This window comes from Chiloscyllium punctatum, chromosome 32 (assembly GCF_047496795.1).
Source record: "Chiloscyllium punctatum isolate Juve2018m chromosome 32, sChiPun1.3, whole genome shotgun sequence".
NCBI lineage: Eukaryota > Metazoa > Chordata > Chondrichthyes > Orectolobiformes > Hemiscylliidae > Chiloscyllium > Chiloscyllium punctatum.
The window spans coordinates 31,487,964-31,510,636 of NC_092770.1; the positions used below are offsets into that span (position 1 = coordinate 31,487,964).

The following is a 22,673-nucleotide window of genomic DNA, read 5'->3' on the forward strand; positions in this document are numbered from 1 at the left end:
CTGCGCCAAAGTCCAGAACTTGGGGGCATAGTCTAACAATAAGAAGTAAGCCTGAGAACTGAGATCAGGAAGAATTTCTTCAACCAGAGACTTGTAACCTGTGGAATTCTAAGCTGTTGGGGTCAGTTCATTAGATATATTCAAGAGGGAGCTGGGCATGGCTCTTGTGGCTAAAGGGATCAAGGGGTATGGAGAGAGGGCAGGAATGGGACACTGAGCCATGATCATGATCAGCCATGATCATATTGAATGGTGGTGCAGGCTTGAAAGGTCAAATGGCCTACTCCTGCACCTATTTTCTATGTTCCTAAGACTTCACAGGAAAGAAACTCTGGAGAAATAGTTAAATAGAACCTAAAGATTTGAGAGGGGTATTTCTCTGAACTTGGATCTCTGTAAATTAATGGCATTGGGAAATACGTTAAAAAGATTGTGTTTACATTTTGTCTCAGATGTCTTCTGAATCTAAATAGCTTAGTTTTTAAAAAATCTTTTCTGAAATAAATTTCTATTGTGTTTGAGAGACTCTGCAGCCTCATGTGATTATGTTTCAGTGAATAACCACATTAACTACAAGTTAAAAAATAGATTTAATCCTGGGACCTGAATTGTCCAGTAGTAACATAACCTAAGAACATAACACATGATATTTTGTTCTTATTGTTAATACATGTAGTTTACTGAAAACTAATAGTTCATTAAACTTTATTAATTAATTATGAATATTCCCAGTTTGATTACATTTTAACCCTTGGCTGCAATATCTAATCACTTCAATATCATTTTAACTGCATTGAACTTCACCTCATCAAACTTTCTGTGGCTTCAGTTATTCAATAACAAAACTTCACTATTCTGTTTTTACAAAATTTATTGGTTTGTTGGCAAAATGTTTTGTACATAATGATATTAAATCATTTAATTAATAACATAACACAGAATTTGCATTCGGTGGTATAAAGGGTTTAGTTCCTGCACTTTGGGCAAGAGGCAGTGTCTAGCTCAGTCTGTGGCCTTGCAGAATGTTGTGGGATGTATGGTGTAGATTGAGCTACTTTCAGAGACGTGAACTACAGACCAAGGCTACCCAATTGCGTGTACTGAATTAAGGATTACGCAGGACTGCTCAGAGAGCTTCTCCATTGAAAAACAAGCTTCTTTCAACCAACTCTAATAGCTTTTCATTGTTATCAGGCGTAACTCTGCTTGTGGGATCTTGGAATCATAGAATCCCTACAGTACAGTGCAGACAGAGGCCATTCAGCCCATTGAATCTGCACACTGACCCTCCGTAGATTACTGTGCAGCAAGAGCTGATTTGTTTACTTAGTTGTATATGAAAGCAAAACAAGATGCACACTATTTTGATAACAGTTTGAAGAGCTTTATTTAACCGACCTCACAGAGGCGACAATTACAGATTGTAGATAACGCAACTCAGTGTCTCCTTTGAAAACTGTGGTCATGTGGCAGGCAGGATTCTGTTTTTGGAAGTTGTTCCCAGGCTGTGGATGGTACAGCATACTCCTTGTCCTTGATAGATGTGGTAATAGGTCTATTTCTTGATTTTGTGGATTGTTAGGGCATTTTCAAAGAAACCAGAGACACTTATGAACCAACCCAGAAAAGGACAATTAGTTGTCTTTTCTGAAGCACGGCAGTGAATTCACTGGTATTTTATAGAAATCCAAAAATTTTACGATTCTCAAATACTCCCTTAGTGTCAGTTCCCAGATCACACATTTAACTGAAGTAAGTTTCAATGGATAAAACATTAACATGTTTTTAGGTGAGTAATCTGAAACCCAAAATATTTTTTAAAATTAATTTTCTTCTCACTGTGAAATCAGAAGTAAATTATACTGACAGTGAAGATTTATGTTCTGCTTAAACAAGATTTACTACAGCAAAACAAATGAAGAACCTTACATGTATTGGATTGTGAGGGTCAATAGATGGCATTGCAAATCAATGAAACAAGTTACATATTGTGGTAGATCTTCATTGTCACAGAAAGGGCAGTAATCTAGTTGCTGTTTTATTTTCACACATTCTCCTTGGATAATAATATGAGGGTTCACTCATTGATTGACTGTTCCAGCGACTCTTTTCATCAAACACTCCAAGAATTGTATTTCTAATGACTCTGTTGCAATAAGACAAGCACTTACTGGGCTCTTGTGGTGCAGTGGTAATGTCCACACCTGTGAACCAGGAGGCCTGGGCTCAAGTCCCACCTGCTCCAGAGCTGCATAATCTCTGATGAGGAAATTATCTGAGAGAAGCATGGCAAAATGACACACTTGCTTCTGCGCATCATACAGTTTTGGACTGTCACAGTTTTAAGTCAGCCGCAGTTCAAGGGATAAAGGCTTCCGCTAGCAGTACCCGGAACATAAGAACCAATTGGGAAAATAAAAGTACATGTATTAGGGAAGGACAATATCCAGGAAAGAATTCCTAAAATAGGATAGTTGCAGTTTTAATGGAGGATTCTGAGATAATGTAGAAGCTTATTTTTCTTTGCAGTTCTGCCTGAGTGTAAGATCCAGGTAATAAGACAACATTGGCCAAAATTACTCACTGTCAAAACTACATTTACTGCATGTGTTCTCAGAAGAAGTTGGCTGGTTTGTTACACAAAATTTAAGGACAAGTACTTGGTAAATAAACAACACAATAGCACCTTTGTACTGAACGTACTTTGTATGTAACCCCTTGTAAATAAAGTATACCCCCAGCCCCATGTAAAACAGTTAAGTTTAAATGTGAAATCACCCACATGGGCCAACAATGAAAACTATTAAATCATTTACTTGAACTTCAATTTCAAAGTTGTCAGTTGTGGTGTTTCTTGTTTATTCTTAAACAAGATGTGGGTAAGGCCAGCAACTGTTGCCCATTCCTAATTGCCCTGGAACTGAGTGGCCATTTCAGAGGGTAGTTAAGAGATCACCACATTGTCTTAAGTTCTCTGCTCATTTAGTCCTCACATGTTCCTCACTAGGTTATGCCATGTCTGCTGCTCTCTAAGCTATAATTACTGTAAGTAACCATAAAGAATATCTAATTAAGATGTCTCTTGTGTAGTAAACTGAATGATAATACAGAAATACAATTCAGAATAGTGTGATCTGCAGATACATTCTACATTGACAACCTACAATGAATAGTGGAGGTCACTGAGGTTGCAAAGTGACTAATATGTAGTGAGAAGCTTGTTGAAATCATGGGAAGGATATCAAGGATGAAAAGGGATGGTTACCAAATGTTGTAAAGTGGGATTGCAATGAGCCAGTGGTTACACACTGTGTAAAATGGTAGGTTGTCCAATTACTATTTTTGTTAACTAATTACAGCTGTCCTTCACACAGCAACTTTATATCCAAACCCCAAACTGGACACACACCCAAGTTTTGCCGTGAATGTAGAAGCATAATGGGACTGGAGTTCTCCAGAAGCCTGGACTAATGAAGTGAATTCAAATCCCACCATGTCAACTAGTGAGTGAAAATTCAATTGATTAAATAAATCTGGAGTAATAAAATAGTCTTAGTGACAATAATCATAAATTATTGTAAAATCCCATCTGATTCACTCATCTCCTTTCAGGAAGGAAGTCTGCTGTCCTTGCCTAGTTTGGACCTATATGCGACTCCCATCCCACAGCAATATTGTTGACTCTTGTTTGCAGTGTGCTGGAAATTAATGCTTCCCTTGCATGTTGTGGCTTTAATTTGAATAAAGGTTGATAATTAGAGTGTTGTTGATATTTTGTAATATTGCTTCTGTGAGTACAAATAGGCAGATGTTAAAACAAATTCAGAGAATAATATTACTACTTGACTCCATCACCTAATAAATGAATTGGAGAGAACAGATGAGAAGTCCCTGAAAACAAAAAAAAGCCCTCAAAAATTAAAAGCCATGAACAAATTCTCAAGAAAGGCCCCCAGAGAAGACTATTTTGACTCCTGCCTAGCACCAAGAAAGATGGTTACAGTTGTCAAAGGCTCATCTCCAGGACATCTCTGCAAGAGTTCCTCAGGTTAGTGTCCTAGGCCCAACTATCTTCAGCTGCTTCATAAATGACTTTCCCTCCATCATAAGGTCAGAAGTGGGGCTGTTTGTTTATGGTTACACAATGTTCAGTTGCATTCACAACTTCTCAGATAATAAAACACAGAACGAGAATGAGATGATTCAGGCCATCGTCTCCGTGCTCGCTTCCAACTTGTCCCGCTCCCGTATCTTTTCCTTATTCTTTTCATCAGAAGGTTATCCGAAGCAGTCTGTGTCCCTGTTGGTGTAAGACCTGGGCAATATTCAGACTTAGGCTTATAAATGGTAAATAACATTTGCATCACTCAAATATGGAGGAAGCTCAATTATCCGGCATTCGATTATCTGAAAATCAGATTATCAGGCAAAATCACAAGGTCCTGAAGTTTGACTAAACTATGTTATCTGACATTTGATCATCCGTTATTTGATTAACCAAATGAAATACTCCCCGTCCGTGTCCTTCGGATAATCGAGGTTCCTCTGTTCTGAGTAAGGACCATTTCCAACCACATAGAAAATCTAACCATCTCCACTTCCATTCCTGCATCTGTCGCACAATTATGTCACCAAGTCCTACCAGACCATAGGGCTGCTCTCTCATTAGAGAGAGACAACTAGTGGTGGTTTAACCTGAGGGTCACCATGTCTCAGTTGAGGGGAAGAGGGTGAGAAGGAGAATCCTTAATGGAAACCTCAGCTGGTGTGGGAATTAAACCCATGCTGCCCAGCCAACTGAGCTAACTAACTCCATATGGTCTGTTTCTGTGCTGGAAACTCAATGTAATCTATTCTTCAGATAAAAGTTGGAAGAAGCAGTTCATTTAAACATTATCATTGTCAGACTTAAGGGTAGCAGGGTGAAGTTCTGCTCTTAAAATGCAGCCTTGCTAAAATAGTGCACAAGTTGGAGATGAAACTACGAAATCATAGGGGTGATTTAGAATAGTGTGATCCTTGTGTAAACTTCAAGTTTAACACATTACAGTTGCTTAGCAACAAAATACCGAGGGGTCAGAGACCTTATTGTACTGATTGAAATCCTGGGTTATCAGTGAAACTGCATCAGATTGTATTCCGTAATCTTATGGTATTTGCAGTTACAAAAATCAACACGCTAAAGTGTGCAAATATTGAAAGTACCTGTAACTTGGCTTGCACTTTTGATATATAGCCCAATTACCATATTGCCATGGATCCATGCCACAACTGCATAAATGTTGCAATCCAAGCCTCTGCCTCAACCCATCACCATCACTTGCCCTCCCCTCCCTAGTATGGCCGATCCTGGGCGAAAACAGAAGGATTAATTTGCTGCAGCCCAATGTAAATAGAATGCATTTTCTTTTGATTTTGCAAACCTGTTACTTATGTGTAATTTAGTGTCCTGCACAGTCAACCATGAATCCAGCGCCATCTATGATTACAATTAGCTTCTTAAAAAGGACATATGTCACAATCTTTGGTTGCAAGTTAAAATGAAACCTGTTTCTTAGTCTCTGGCACTCCAATGGTCCACACAAATGCAGTTGATTAACTCATCGTTGGCTATGGACATTTGGATGTAACACACCTGCTGAGAAAGACATTGTTCTCTGGTAGTAGCATCCATTCAAAAAACCTTCTATATATCCCCCCCCCCCTCCAAAGAAAACCTGGGAATTCTGACAAGGCAACAGAGGATTTGTGCTTTCCATACGAAGTGTTCACCCAATAACAGATCTCTCTTGTTGTGACCAGTGTGTGACTCTTGATTGTTGAACGGTGTTTCGCTATGCAGTGAGCCCACACCAGTGTTATCCTGGAACAGGTTCGCCTCTGATCCCTTCATTGCCTACTCTCTCAGATCCGGGAATTTCGCTGGATACTGCTGGCATTAGCCCGGTTGGGGTTCCTCCACACATTCTCCTGCAACAGAGCAAGAGAAAAATAACATTGAGTTGTGAAACCTAAAGCGTTGATCACTGAGGCGCATTTATTCTGAGGTTCAAAAACAACCGTGAGCATTAAAGTGCTTCAAGGAGACATTAGCCAAGAGAAAGGGAGAGTTTGAAGGAAATGATACAAGTAGAGGTAAATAAAAACCTGGTCAAAATGTTCGGTTGCTAAGGAACACCTTAATAGAGGAGAGAGATGTAAAGGGGCCTAGGCAGAATTTTTCAGAGCTTGGGGTACAAATAGCTGCCAAAGATGGAACATAACAGTTCGGGGATTTGCAAGAGGCAGGAGGTAGAGAAACATCTGTCGAGGTTATACAGGTTTATCAATGTGACCACATCACGAGGCAGATCAATGGAGGCCAGTGAATAGGGGGGTGAGAATTTAAACATTAAGGGTTGGTTGCTCAGGAGCCAATGTAAATCAACAAACATTTGGGGAGGGGGTTAAGATTGGTTTTCAAGTGGGTGGGAGATGTTTGATCTTCCAAAGTGGCATTGGAATCATTGAGGCTAGAGTTTCAGAAGAACTGAGGGTTGTGGTACAACAGAGGTGGAGATATTTGCTTTTGTGATTGTGGAGGTGGGAATTCAGAGTCTAAGTTGGGATCAGGGAGTGAAATCACTCCCAAGTTTGTGATGGGGACTAAAAACAGTGGTTTCTTACATTTGAGACAATGGGTGTGCAGGATCCTGTGAGGTCTGTGGTGCAGGGGTGAGGGCGATGGGTAGGATATGACCTTTCCTTACCCTCTGTCCTTTCTCAGTGTGATGTTGGATACGTACGGGGCCAGTTGCTCGCTGAGGCTTTGCACAGTACATCTCGAGCAACTTGAGGTCACAACTCTGGAAGCAGCACTCATCCACAATCCCTCTGTGTGGCCGCCTAACACTTGACCTGTAGCCTGTGGGTTTGTCTGTGTGAGCAAAAATACTTTCATTTAGTCCTGCTCTCCATGTGATCACCAGGCTGCCGAGACCATAAAGAAGGTGAAAAACTGATTCACAACTGTGACAACAGAATAGAAAGCTCATATATTTACCAGGAAACCCTCTCACCGGCTTAGAGGAACTATCTTTTAAAAATGGAACACTCATATTTTGGTTTTGTTAAGCTGAAAAACATATTTAACATAATGAAGGAGGTCACTGGGCTAGACAGAGAGGTGCTGTTCCCACTTGTGAGGGAGAACAATGTCAAAGAACAATAAATAAGATAATCATTGACAAATCCAATAGGAATTGTTATGAAGTTGCGGGTGTACTGTACCTTTAAGGGAGCTGAAATTTCTGGCTAGCTCAAAGTGTCCTGAACAAGTTAACAGTGTAACATTTGGTCAAAAAGCAAGCAGTAGCTGGGTTGGTATGAGACAAAAGCAAAGTCAAATTCGGCCAATCAGTTTAAATTATGCCCCAAGATACCAAACTCCAATCAAGTTTGAATTTAATATTTTGATAATAGTAAAACCAATGAAACAATTCAATGTTTTGGGGTATAAACATCAGACATTTTGAATAGTTAGTCAGAAGGAAAACTGCCAAGCCACCAACAGGTGTAGGCTGCAAGTTTAAAAGCTCGCTGAGAGGTACCTGTCTGTGGATGAAGACTGCGTAGCAGAACATTGAGGCTGACCTGGAGAGAGAATCTACAGAGAAAAATCTACATTGGAAAGTTGGCAAAGCTGACTGGTTTTGAAATGGGATTATTTTTCTGTAAATCGTAATCAGGTTTTTAAAAATCGGGCTAGTATTTTAGAAGGGGAATTAAAGATAGGTTTAAGAGAAAGGAGTTGTAAATAGTTGTTGGTTAATATTCTCTGTTAGACTTTTAAAAAAATGTTAATTTTTGCTTTAGATAGAGACCTCTGGGATAGCTCTTTGCCTCGAACTTAACAGATTACTGCATGAGGTGAATCTTTTCTGTGTTGCTGGTTTAGGTTAGCAGAGGGGTTTACCCCGTGTCATAACAGAATTCAGGAGAATCTTCTTTTCACAGAGAACAGTGAGAAGATGGAACTTGCTCCCTTGGGGATTGGTTGAGGGGACAGTATAGATCCGCTGGGAATGCGAGTGGAAAGGATATTTCCTCTTGTAGTCAACTGAGGCTAGGGGGTAATAATTATAAATAAGAGATCATCGATTTGAAACAGAGATGAGGAGAAATTTGCTCCCCTGCAGAGGGTCATGAGTTTTTGGAACTGTCTTCCACAAAAAGTGGTGGCGTATTTTTAAGGCAGCGAAGAATAAGTAAGAAATGAAGTGAAATGTTATTGGGGGGGTCGGCAAAATGTGGATCAACATCTTGTTGAATGGTGGATCAGGCTGAATGGGCCAAATGGCCTACTCCTGCTCTTAACTTGTGTGTCTATAAACATCGAACGGAAAGCTGAAGAAAGGAAGATGAAGGATGTGGGGATGGGATAAGATGAAATATGTGGAAAGAGTCTGAAATAGGTGGAAGGAGTCATGTGGACTGTTTCTCTGGTAAAGACTCAATGCAGTTCTGTACTTGTATAAATTTATGTGTAATATTTATAATGCTTATATTTTCACATTGAGGAAGGAAAGTTTCCCTGACCCAGCTGATATTTGGAAACCCAGTAATCCTAATGATTTGATGCATCATCTGAGCCCCTGGCCATAACACACAGGCTCAGAACTTTGCCAGAATCCATGGGCTTGAAGTCTCAAGCAGAATGATCAGTGCCAAAAAAAATACATTTGGCAGGAGAAATGCTGTGTTGTACAAAATCTAATGTTGGAAAGGAAATGTGTGCTTTTGTCAAAGTTTCAGATATGTTCGTTCATCCACTTCGAAAAGGGCTGAAGATATGATGAACAACTGGTTTAACCATTCCCTGCCAGGTCTGGCTGACCATATACAACACTCTCAGGTCCCACTCCTCTCTGCCAAAACCACACACTAGTCCAGGATCAACCTAGAATGTAAAGATATCCCCAACTTCCCTTCAACTCTAAACCATCCTCTTAAAAACAGAAATTGCTGGAAAAGACTCAGCAGGTCTGACAGCACATGTGGAAATAGAAACACAGTCAACATTTTGAGTCCAGTGATCCTTCTTCAGAACTCTTCAATAATTTTCCCTGTCTCCTCCAGTCCCAACAAAAAAGGTGATGAGCCTCTGCTTTTCCACATCACAAAGATTAGAACTATCCACCAGCAGATCGTCTGTTTCCCTAGCCACTGGGCCAGACTTATTCCAAAGCTCTCTGTTGTCCTTGCCTTAAACTTACATCTTTCCCTACTTTCTCTCCCATCTTTCCTAATGCCCTCTTTGTGTGCTGTCAGGTAGTCCCATCTCCCGCTTCCTATATGGTATTGAGTGTTGTTGGAGCTGCACTCATCCAGGCAAGTGGAGGGTCACACTCCTGGCTTGTGCCTTGAAGATTGTGGGTAAGATTTGGGGAAATCTGGAGATGGGTTACTCACTCCAGAATTCATAACTTCTGACCTGCTTTTGCAGCCACAGTATTTATATGGCCAGTCCAGTTGAGTTTCTAGTCAATGGTAATCTCCAGGATATTCACTGTGGAGAATTAAGACATTGAATGTCATGGGATGATAGTTTGATTCTCTCTTGTTGGCGATAATCTTCACTTGGCACTTATGTGGTGTGCGAATTATTGGACATTGTCAGCTTAACGCTGGATATTGTCTATGTCTTTCTGTATTTGGACATGTGAGAAGTGGTGAATGGTGCTGAACATCATGCAATCATCAGCAAATATCTCCACTTCTGACCTTATGATGGAGGGAAGGTCACTGATGAAGCAGCTGAAGGTGGATGGGGGAATATTACCCTGAGGAACTTGTGCAGAAATGTTCTGCACAAGTTCTTCCTGTGTGCCAGGTTTGACTCCAACTAGCAGAGAGTTTGCCCCCATTGACTCTAGTTTTGCTCGGGCTCCTTGATGCCACACTCAGTTGAATGCAACCTTGATGTCAAAGGCTGTCACTCTCCCCTCCCCTCTGGAATTCAGCCATTTTGTCCATGTTTGAACCAAGACTGTAATGAGGTCAGGAGCTGAGTGGCCCTGGGGGGAACCCAAACTGAGCATCATTGAGCAGGTGCTGCTTGATAGCACTGTTGATGACCCCTTCCATCACTTTACTGATCATTGAGAGTGGACTAATGGGGTGGTAATTGACCAAGTTGGATTTGTTCTGCTTTTTATATACAGGACATACCTGGGTAATTTTCCACATTGTGACATAGATGTCAGTGTTGTAACTGTACTGAAACATTTGGCTAGGGAAGTTCTGGAGCACAAGCCTTCAGTACTATTGCCAGAGTGTTGTCAGGGCCCGTAGCCTTTGCAGTATCCACAGTCTCCAACTGTTTCCTGATATCACATGGGGTAAAATAATGAGGCTGAAGACTGGCACTTGTGAGGCTGGAGGTGGATGGGGTTGGCTAAATAACCTGCCTCATTGTTGTAAGATTCAATGGTGAAATGTGAATGATAACAGACCCATGTCCACTTTGTTCACCTTCTCGCATCTTGGTGATCACATGATACAATGAGAATGAATCATGTGATCAATTGGATGAGTCTACAACAGACCCAGACATGAATTGAGGAAACTCTCTGGATGGGAGCTTTGAGAACCAGAGGTCTCAACGTTACCCAATCCTTATCATTATCTCTGTCAACACAATTAGCATTAATTTCTCCTAAATTCAAACCTCCTGGTATTATTATGATGATCTCATACCAATGCAGCATGGTTCTGATATCAATTGCAGTCTGAACCATTCACTCACAGAAGGGGATGATTGATCTCAGTGAACGAACATAAGAAATAGGAGCAAGAGGAGACCGTTCAGCCCACTGAGTGTGATACTGTCATTGGATTTGATTGTGTCTGATCTTGGGCTTAGACTCTACTTTCTGCCCTCTCCCCAGGATTATGGCCAGAGCGTTCAGGAGAGATGTTAGGAAACTCACAAGGTGGGAGAGGTTTGAGCTCTCACAAATGATAGAGGAGACTGGATGAGTTATTAGTTTTAAATCTGGGATAGATAAACTTTTGTTAAGCATAATATTAAGGGATATGGGCCAAAGGCAGATATATGGAGTTAGGCCACAGATCAGCCATGATCTCATTGAAAGTTGGAACAGGCTTGAGTGGCTGAATGGCCTACTCCACTCTCTATGTTCCTAAGTATTTTGTTCTCATCTCAGTCCAAACAAGACTGTGTCACTGTGCAGTTATAAATACAGGAACAGGAGGAAGCCATTCAATCGCTTTGAGCATGCTCCATTATTCTAGATGATAGTTCATCATCTACCTCAACACACTATCCCAATATCCCTTAATGCCATAAGTAACTTGAAATCCATTGATCTTTGTCTTGAACTTGCTCAATGAGCTTCCATAGAGGGTCACAATGATCTACTAGACTCTGATTGAGAAAATTCCTCTTCACTTCAGTCTCTTTATCCAGAGGCTACTTCCCTGGCTGTAGACCCGAACATAGAGTCGTACAACACGGGAACAGACTCTTCAGTTCAACCAGTCTATACTGTACATAATCCCAAAAGAAACTAGTCCCACCTGCCTGCTCCTTACCCCTATCCCTCCAAACCTCTCCTATTCATGTACTTATCCAAATGACTGTTAAACATTGTAATTGTGCCCATGTTCACTACTTCCTCAGGAAGTTCATTCCACATGCAAACCACCCTCTGTAAAAAATTTGCCCCTCAAGTCTTTAAATCTCTCTCCTCTCACCTCAGATGGGGAAACATCCTTTCAGCATCTACACTGTTCACCCTTCGAAAATTATAATATATTTCAATGACACCACCTCTTATTCTTCAAAACTCGAAGAAAATCCAGGCCCAGTCTTCTCATTTCTCCTTAGTGGACTATCCCAATCTATCTTTCTAGGAATCTGTCTGGTAATCCTCTCTTTCTCTCTTTGGTCAGTGTATCCTTCCTCAGATAAAGGGACCTCGACGGCACCCAATACTCCAGGTGTGGTCTTACCAATTCTCTACACAGGTTTGAAGAAAGATAGTGGTGAAATGGCAGAGCACTGGAAACAATCTTAAAATCCCCCTGCTCAATCACTTCAGAATCTGACACAGCAAAGAAAGGATGGCAGTAAACTTACTGAAATAGAAGCCTCGGTCGCCACACACAAACTGGAGAGCATCCACCAGCTCTGCCCCACACAGTGTCTCCGTGCTGGCATCCACCCCACTCAATGTCAGCACACACAGCATCAGGTAGAAGAGGTGAGGGTAGGAGACAAGACTAATCCTGACAACCTGCAGAAGGAAGGAGAGATAATTGCTATTGAAATCTGCGCCACCAAGTCAGTCAGCCTTCCTTAATGTTTCTCTCCCCACACTAACAGCCCTGATAGGACGTTGGTTGCAGCTCGGTGAATAGCATTGTGCCAGAGCTTTGTAGCTTCACGTGTCAGTAGTGACTCAAGTAGGCCAACATTAGCAGTTCTTGGCAACCCCACCATGCTGTGGGTACCCAGCTGGTTGGGATTTCACACCAAAGGCATCCAAACTGGCAAATGAGATTCCCGGAGGAAGTCAACCATATTGCCTTCAGCCATGTAACATGGATCGATTGTGAACGCAGGTTTCTCTCATCCCTTCACGTACATCGACCTGTTTAACAAAGACCCATTAGCAGTAAGACAAACAACGCAAAGTCCATCTCCCATGAATCCCAATTTGGACACGTTCACCTTCCTGGGTGGAGGAACGTACAGGGAAAAAATGTATATTCAAAATTAAAGAGCTTAGCACTTTCACTAAGGCCTCACCTCACAGAATCACAGAATTATTATGGTGCAGAAGGAGACCATTCAGCCCATCACGGCTGTACCAGCTCTATTACCTAGTGCCAATCTCCCACTTTGTCCCCCATATCCTTGCATATTATTTCTATCAAATAATCATCTAATGCACTTTTGAATGTCTCTGTTGAACCACCTTCCCAGGTGATGCATTCCATACCCTAATTACTTCGCTGAGTGTAAAAGCTTTTCCAAAGGTTACTCTTGCTTTGTTTTGACATCACTTTAAGTCCATTTGTTGTTGTTTAGAAAACTCTTACCTGATTTTGTTGTATCACATTTACATCGGTAAAGACCATTATTAGCCTAGAGTTTGCTGCAACACGACATTTAAAAGCAGCTGCCGCTATTTAAGCTTGTCCCTGGCACGTTGAGGTTTTGACATGTTTTGTATTACACACTACTGAGTGTGAGAGGTGTTAGTATTGCAGCATGTGGAAACCACAACCCCAGTGAAGAGAATAACCAACAAGAGGTATCTCCTTCAACAATCATACTGCTCGGAATAAAGCTTGAGATGGAAGTGCAAATTAAACCTGGTGAATTGGAGCTGAATTGGGTACAGAAAGTGAAACAGAGAGAGGGTGGGTTAAGAGGAGGGAGAAAAGATGAGATGGAATTGAAGAAAATTTTAAAACTCAAGTTATTAAAATCTCTGACAACAATGTGAAACTCTACACCTGTGTTTGTTAATTTTCAGTGCCAGAGATGGTGATCAGGTGTAATTAATAATTATCACCTTAGCTACTTGGACAAGCGTCTGTTAGCAAAATGGCTGCTGATTTGTAATGCGCAGATGTACCAACAGCATGACTACAATTCTTGCACCAACTGAGATTACCGTGAAGGACTCTCCTTCTCAACTTTGCCCCTCACCTGAGGTGTGGTGACTCTCAGGTTAAACTACCACCAGTCTGATCTCTCCCTCTCGCTAATGAGGGAACAGCGCAATGGCGAGTTTACCTTTACTATACTTAAACTAGTACTGACAAGACTTAACTTTCTGTCGAGTTAAGTTGGTATCCACTGCACAAAAACACAAACTTCAGACAGTTCAATGAATTTCAATGGTGAAACAGTCAGTCAAATGCCACCTTCATGAAGCTGGAAGCAGAATAGCACAATTTAGACAGCAGTATTTGGAATTCCTGTTTACTGTGTATACCATTTCCCACAAATGCCACTTAACCCCAAATTCTGCCACATTAAGTACATTTCAAGATAACTGTCACAAAAATTGGGTTAAGATGTGAAAATCGTCTCAAACTGCAATAATTATACTTGATTTTTGAGTGTTTCTTGAAATATAAACTAATGTCCCCCCCAGAAACCTACCTGTAGTATGAAGGGTAAGAGGTGAGCTTTAGCTGTGGCTACAGTCTCTACACAAGCTGAGATTCCTGGATGCAAACAATTCATTAAATGCTACCTCCAATCGTTGAGTCCCTGGAATTTAAAGGTTAATTTGTCCGACATTCTACCCTTCGGAAGGTGAGGTTTACACACACACATACTAGGATCTGTCTCAGTTTCAGCAGCGCGGCTGGAGTTCCAATACACACCAAAGATGAGAGAGAGCGGGCAAAAAAATCACCTGAAAGACGTGTGCGAGGCGGCAGTTGGGTGTCTGAGCTGATTTCTGAGTCTCCTCCATCACTTGTGTCACTGCTGAGCTCCCCATTCAGTGCCCTCACTTCCAGCCTGGCAAATCCAGCGGCAAAGTCAGTTCCGGAGTCTGAGTTTACATCGCTGGCTCTTTCACACTCAAGAGCTGGGAGAATGTTGATCGATTGCGCAGTTTATAAAAAAAAATCTGCGCCCATTTCAAGGACAGAGGGATTTCATTTAAAGAGATTCCCCTCGATCTGACTCTCGCTCTCTCACACACACACACGTCAGCTTTCCCTTCCCAAAACCCTACGTTGCAATCAAACACTTTGAACAAGTGATTTTGCGAGTTCGCTTCTTCCACACAGCGAATTAAACCTTGCGCCCAATTCCCTTCACTTTGTGAATTTAACCCCCTCACCCCGCACACTTCTGCATAAAAATACCAGGAGACGCTCATAAACTCAGCACAGTTTAAAATCACAACTAGCTTCTGGATTTTGTGAGTTTATTAAAATGCCATATATATATATATCGATATATAAACTCTATAAGTTCCAATCTTAATGCAACTTTCTTAAGAAATGTGAGCACGCGGTTAGGGATTTGGGTAATTTTGCCGGGAGATTGAGGTGGGTGCAGGCTGTGCAGGAACCGACTATTATGGTTTGGGGTTTGAGAGAGACTGGGGTTTTAATAAAAACCCAGGATTGGTTTAGACCTCGGCTGGGCAGTTTGTAACTGACTGTCTGCCTTCTCAATGGGACAGTTACATCTGTTCTAGGGCCAGTGTTCCTGCCCCAGAGATAGGTCAGAACAGCTTGGCTCAAAATATCTTCAATGCTGCTGGCATCTCAAGTGCCCTGCTGAGGCAGATCCTCCATCTATTCCCCCAAGAACACACCAGTACAGCCCAGGCCTGGTTCAATGACATTGGACTCTTGTCAGTACCACTGGTCGTGGCCAGAGGGAGACAGAGAGCAGTGACTCAGACCAGGCGCCCAATGTTGCACCAAAATTCAGGTTTGGCTAGAGGATGGATAAATCCACAAAACCTGATCAAATGTCCCTTTAAACTCTGAGGGAAGCTAGGGAAGTGATTGCTGGGCCCCTTGCTGAGATAATGGCATCATCGATAGTCACAGGTGAGTTGCCACAAGACGAGAGGTTAGCTAACATAGTGCCATTATTTAGGAAAGGTGGTAAGGAAAAGCCAGGGAACTATAAACCGGAGAGCGTGACATCAGTGGTGAGTAAGTAGTTAGAGAGGATTCTGAGGGTTGGAGAGTTTGAGCAATAGGAAAATGTTAAATAGGCTGGGGCTATTTTCCCTGGAGTGTCAGAGGCTGAGGGGTGACCTTAGAGAGGTTTATATAATCATGAGGGGCATGAATAGAATAAATAGACAAAGTCTTTTCAAGATAGACGAGTCAAAAAGTAGAGGGCATGGGTTTAAGATGAGAGAAGAAACATTTAAAAGGAACCTAAGGGCAACATTTTCACATTAGAGAGTGATGTGTGGATGGAATGAGCTGCCAGAGGAAGTGATAGAGACTGGTACAATTACAACATCTGGATGGGCATATGAATAGGAAGGATTTAGAGGGATGTGGGCCAAATGCTGACACATGGAACTAGATTAATTTAAAATATCTGGTCAGCATTGATGATTTGGACTGAAGGGTCTGTTCCTGTGCTGTTCATCTCTATGACTCTATCTCCCTCCTTTAAAATCTCCCAATACAACTGCTGCCTTCACCTCCAGTCTTAGTTATCATAAAACAGGAGGAAAGAGGTCCCATCCCCAACTCCCTGAGTTTTGGACTCCCCTTCCATTCTACACATTGATCCATTTTTATCTGGGGATTGTACATTTTCTCCTCCTGCCTTCCCTAGAAGTTGGAACAGTTCTATATTTCCAGCCCTCATTCTCCCCCTTCATCACCCAGTCATCATCTCCTATCACAAGGTGCCCTCAGTCCATTTAATTAAATCCACTGTCTGGGAATTTGATGACTCATTGGAGTCTTTTTCTTTCTAATTGTGAACTCCTCAAAGTGCCTTGAATTTCCTTCACTTCTCTTTCAGCATACACATTGTATTGTGCCCTGCAAACCTGCACTTCAAACATTACAGCTCTTTTTTATATTTTATATTCTTTTTTATATTCGTTCATGGGATATAGGCATCGCTGGCTGGAATAGCATTTATTGCCCAGAGGGCAGTTATGAGTCACACATGTTAGGATAGGTTACTTCTAGTGTGGAAACAGGCCCTTCGGCCAAACAAGTCCACACCGACCTGCCACCCAGACCCATTCCCCTACTCCTAACACTATGGGCAATTTAGCGTGGCCAATCCACCTAACCTGCACATTTTTGGATTGTGGGAGGAAGCTAGAGCACCCGGAGGAAACCCACGCAGACACGGGAGAATGTGCAAACTCCACACAGAGAGTCGCCTGAGGCAGGAATTGAACCCGGGTCTCTGGTGCTGTGAGGCAGCAGTGCTAACCACTGTGCCACCGTGCATCCAGGGTTGCGTGTAGGCCAGACTTGGTAAAGATGGCAGATTTCCTTCCCAAAAAGGGATAATGAGCCAATTGGGTTTTACAACAATTGATACAATTAGGCCAGCATTTTCATTCCAAAATATTTTGCTCAAATTCAAATTTCACTAGTTGTCATGGAGAGACAGTGAGTCTCTCAGTCAGTGAGTCCCACCCCAACCACATAACCTGCATCCATCAGATACCATTCAATATTCTTCTGGAGGAGGACACAACTGAGTTCAGGAACGGATTGTTCCTGTGTCTCAGGGATTCTAACCTTTTCCCTGAGTGTAAGGAGAAAGTAAGTACTGCAGATGCTGGAGATCAGAGTCTTGCTGGAAAAGCACAGCTGGTCATTCCTAGTGAAGGGCTTGTGCCCAAAACGTTGATTCTTCTGCTCCTCAAATGCTGCCTGACCTGCTGTGCTTTTCCAGCACCACACTCTCGACTCTTTTCCTTGAGTGTCATAGCCCCATGGTTGGGGAGGACTATGGCAACTTTGCCTTTTACTGAGACAAAGGGTGATTCTCATTGTTAATGACACTCCAGTTTCATCAACATGCTTTGAGAAAAGATCTCCTAAGTACCCTTTCCTACTGGTCTATAGATCCCAACACTCTTATAGAGTTTACTTTCCTATAACAACCACATCAGGTGAAACATCCAAAAAGATAGCAATCTCAACGAGAACCACATAGCAGAGTTTCATGACCGTAGGATCTACTCAAATTAAATTTAATTTCTGAGGTTGTATAATTATGTAACTTTTTCCGCCATTGTGTCTACAATGTTCCTTCCAATTCAACGCATCGTCTACTTTGACACCTGGACACTAGTAACCTCTTCAATGTCCCACATCATGAATTTTCAGTGCAACAATGTCATTTAACTGGCTTTTTTCTTAAAGGAGAAAGTGAGGACTGCAGATGCTGGAGATCAGAGATGATAATGTGTTGCTGGAAAAGTGCAGCAGGTCAGGCAGCATCCAAGGAGCAGGACTTTTCTTAAAGTCTATCATGCCTTCTTTCATCTGGTTTTCATTCAGTTTACAGAATTATGGGAAGGGGATGGCCTTGTGGTATTGTTACTAGAGTAGTAATCCAGAGACTTAAATAGTGTTCTGAGGAACTGGATTCAAATTCTCCACGGCAGATGGTGAAATTTGAAATCAAGAATAATCTGGAATTAAGTCTAATGATGACAATGTTGGAAAAATCCATCTTTTTCAGTAATATCCTTAAGGGAAGGAAACTGCAGTCCTTAACCCACTTAAGGCCTACATGGGATTCCAGACCCTCAACAATTACAGCAGGAGGTTGACTCTTAACTGCCCTCTGGGTAATTAGGGATGGACAATAAATGCTGCTGAGATAGTGGCGATCATTCCCATAGAGGATGAAAAGCTGGAGGTTAAGCGGTGACCTTATAAAGGTTTATATAGTTATGAGGGGTATAGATAAGGTGAATAGCAGGTGTTTTCTCATCAAGGGTGGGCATTTCATGGCTAGGGGGCCTATTTGTAAGGTGTGAGGAGAAAGATTTTAAAAAGACTGAGGGGCAATTATATTACACAGAGAGTGGTTTGTGTGTGTAATGAACTTCCAGAGGAAGTGGTGGATGGGAGTACAGTTACAATGTTATAAGACAATTAGATAAGGACATGAATAAGAAATGTTTGGAGGGATATGGGCCAAACACAGGCAGGTGGGACTAGTTTCATTAGGGATTATGGTCGGCATGAACTGGTGGGACCGAAGGGTCTGTTTCTGTGCTGTATGACTCTATGACACTACAGTTGACAGTGCCAAGTCCTGAGGAGATCCAGCATTTGTTAATATGTACCCTGAGTCAATTTCAGAAACGTAGAACATTAAACTAATACCAGTTGGGTCTTGTTGTGAAGGACATCACTGACTAGGGTGGCATTGTGGCTCAGTGGTTAGCAGTGCTGCTTCACAGCGCCAGGGACCCGGGTTCAATTATGGCTTTGGCAACTGTATGTGTTGAGTTTGCACATTCTCCCTGTGTCTGTGTGGGTTTCCTCTGGGTGCTGCAGTTCCCTCTAATAGTCTGAAGATGTATAGGATAGGTGGATTGGCCATGCTAAATTGCCCATTGTATCCAGGGGTGTGCAGGCTAGGTAGGTTAGCCATGGACAATGCAGGGTTACAGGGAAAGGGAGGGTCACTGTGGACTTGATGGGCCAAATGGCCTACTTCCACACTGTAGGGATTCTATTCTATGGGAAAGACCCAAAGTAAGGGAGTAGGTTGTTCAATTTTTCAAAGACTTCAAATATTTGCATGGTACCTCAAGCCGCAGACTTGTGCTAACGTAATTCCCATGTGCTGCTGCATCAGCTGGACAAGATGGAACAGCATCATTCGCTGTCTCAAGAGGTAATTTAACAACCTTTAACCTATTGATATGTGGAACGAGGGGATCAAGGAGGCTCTGTGACACAATCTAATTAAAACAATATCAATGTTAGGGCAGCTGTTCGGTAATCATTCAGCTCAGCAGGCCATGACTGCTTAGCAACAAGCAAAATGATAGATGATTACGAACAGTGAGGATCAGTTTGGCTACTAAACAAGCACTGAACAACCAAAGACAAGTTCGGAAACGGAAAACAAAGTTTGGAATAACTCAAGTTTATGAAGGGTGTAATGTGTGACATTAATGTTCAGTAAAATGGGGTCGAGTTCATGAATCCTGCACAACATTACCATAAATGGGAATAAAGCAAATTAAAATTGACCATGGCCCTGTCTTTATTCTTTATCCCCTCAAATTTCTCAGGTCTGCTCAATCAGGCAGAAACAGACATGAAAATTGATCTATGGCTGCCACCTTGTGGTCAAATCAGGAACAATTAAGCATGCCAGCATCGAAATCTATCAATGGAGAAATCAATATATATTTTAAAAAGTAATAAAAACAAGTATAACATCTCGACAGCACCTCAAGACATCACAACAGGCTTCATAGCAACTGAAGCACTTTAGAAGTGTTATTATAGAGTGTAGTATAGCAGCAATGTAAAACACAGTCAGTTCCCACAATCAGAAAAGCGTTAGCACCTGATACATCTAATGATTTTAATGATGTTGAATAAATATTTGGCAAGACTATAGAGAGAACACCAGTTCTCTTTTGGAAATACTGCCATGGAATCTTTTACCTGATAGGTCACAGGGTGCAGAGGAATCTAGGTGTTCAAGTCTGTGAGTCACAAGAAGTTAATTTGCAGATACAGCATGGAACTAAGAAAGCAATTAATATTCCATATTTTCAGAAGACTGTAAGACGTAGGCACAGAAGTATGGCATTCAGCCTGTTAGGTCCTCTGTGCACTCAATGAGATCATGATCTGATAATCCTCAACTCCACTTTCCTGTCATTTCCCATGACCCTTGGTTCCTTAGAGATTAATAATCTGTCTATCTAATCCATTACAAGAGGAATTGACACAAAAGTAAGGAGGTTATGCTTTGGGCGTTGGTGTGACCACATCTTTAATACCATGTACAGTTCTAGTTTCCTTATATAAGGCAAGATGTAAATGCATTGGAGGCAATTTAAAGTAAGTTTACTTGAATTATACTTGGAATGAGTGGGTTGTGTGATGAGGAAAGGTTGGACAGACTGGGTTTGTTTCCCCTGGAGTTTAGAGAGTGAGGGAGTGAGTTGATTGAAGTGTATCAGATCCTGAATGGGCTTAACAAGGTGGATGGGGAAAGGATGTTTCCTCTTGTGGGGCAGTCACACAGGAAATGAAAGGAATTTATTTCTTTCAGAAGATTGTGCAGCTTTGAAACTTTCTGTCTCAGAAGGTAGTGGAGACGGGTCATTGAGTATTTTTAAGGAATAGATTCTTGTTTGGCAGGGAAAGGCGAGGTGATTGGGGGAAGGTGGGAATATAGAATTTAGAAAAAAAAGATCATTCATATTGAATGTAGCAGGGGCTTAAGGGGCCGAATGGCTTACTTCTGCTCCTATTTTATATGTTTACATGAATCGTAGAAATTTATGGCATTGACAATGATCATTGGTTCTGACAGTCAAAAAACTGCATCAAATCCTAACTTTTGATCCACAGGCCTGTAGGTTATAGCTTTTCAAATCTGCAACCACATAGCTCCTAAACGGAATAAAGGTTCTGCCTCTAACATTGTGAGTGATGAGTACTCCCTCTACCTACACCTGCAGTGTGAAAATAACCTGTCTCCTCATTCCTCCTGATCCTTTAACCAATTGTTTTAAGTTTATATTCTGAATTGATTTGACTTATTATTGTCAACATACTGAAGTACAGTGAAAAGCTTTGTTTTGCGTGCAGTACAGGCAGATCATAGCAAACAAGGATATACAGATCATAGGGTGCTTAGACAGAATGAGGCACCCAAGCTTACAGCTGCACAGGAGATTCACAAAACAAGATCAACATGTGCAAGATCAACATTATTTTAAGTTAGAGACGTTTATTCAGCAGTCTAATTACGGCACGGAAGAAGCTGTTTTTGAACCTGTTGCTACATGTGTTCACACTTTTGTATCCTCTGGAAGAAGTTGGAAGAGATTATAACCACGGTGGGAGGGGTCTTTGATGATGTTTTCTGCCTTTCTGCAGCAACAAGAAGTGTATATGGAGTCAACGGATGGGTGGTTGATTTCTGTGAGGGACTGGGCTCTGTAGTTTCTTACAGTCCTGGGCAGAGAAGTTGCTGTTCCGAATAGAATGTTTTCTATGATGCATCGGCAAATGTTGTGAAGGTCCTTATGGACATGCTGAGTTTCCTTAGCTCCTGAGGAAGAAGAGGCGTTGTTGTACTTTCTTGACCATCAAATCAATGTGAGTGGACCGGGATTGATTGTTGGTTATTGTCATGCCCAGGAACTTGACGCTTTTTTTTAATTGACCTCTTTATTAAGTGAATGGGTCTTTCCTCTCCACTCCATCAGGACCCCTCATCATTTGTTGCAGCTCAGCTAAAACACCCCTCAGCCTCTTGTGCGCCAAAGGAACAACGATAGAGTATCGAATCTTACCTCATTGTTAATATTTCCCATTCCAGGTAACATTTTTCCTGTAAAACGGTGACCAAAACTGAATGCACTTGCCTAAGCCACAGTCTAATGAGTGTTTTATACAGTTCCAGCATTATCTCCTCACTTTTATAATCTAAACCTCACTCAATAATTTAAAGAATCTTGTAATAAAAGTAAAAGTTGCTGGAGAAACTCAGCAGCATTGTGGAGAGAGAAGCAGCGTCAACATTTCAAGTCCGGAATAATTCTTTTATCTCTGAAGGTTGCATTGTTAACTCTCTTCCTCCCTTCACAAATGGTACCAGACCTGCTGAGCTTCCCCAGCACATTCTGTTTTATTTCTGATGTCTAGCGGCTGCAGTACCTTCTATTAAAGTATCCTGGAGGGATTCTTAACTTACCTACCTTATCTGCCAACTTCTACGATCGGTGGACATTCACTCCAATGTTCCTCATTTCCTCTCCACCTCGGTATCTCCCCCTTTACCATGTATGCATTTGATGTGTTTGCCCTACTCTCATGCATCACCTCACATCTCTCCATTTGCCACAGTGATATCCTCCTGCAGCCGACAGCCTCCTTCTTCACTGTCATGGACCAGGCCAGACCCCCTA

At 41.8% G+C, this 22,673-nt stretch overlaps 1 protein-coding gene across 2 annotated transcripts; it reads right to left on the reverse strand.

The window, feature by feature from the left end:
* Nucleotides 1-969: 969 nt before the first annotated feature.
* On the reverse strand, nucleotides 970-14,582 carry igf1 (insulin-like growth factor 1). 2 transcript variants are annotated; one of them, XM_072552020.1, is made up of 4 exons: nucleotides 14,442-14,582; nucleotides 12,143-12,299; nucleotides 6,786-6,916; nucleotides 970-5,970 (listed from the first exon to the last, which is right to left on the reverse strand). In XM_072552020.1, exons 1-4 carry the CDS (start codon nucleotides 14,526-14,528, stop codon nucleotides 5,905-5,907), a joined length of 441 nt encoding a protein of 146 aa, XP_072408121.1. In that variant the 5' UTR covers nucleotides 14,529-14,582; the 3' UTR covers nucleotides 970-5,904. The 2 variants fall into 2 exon arrangements, with proteins under 2 accessions (XP_072408121.1, XP_072408120.1); XM_072552019.1 differs by having other exon boundaries at nucleotides 6,750-6,916.
* Nucleotides 14,583-22,673: the final 8,091 nt, after the last annotated feature.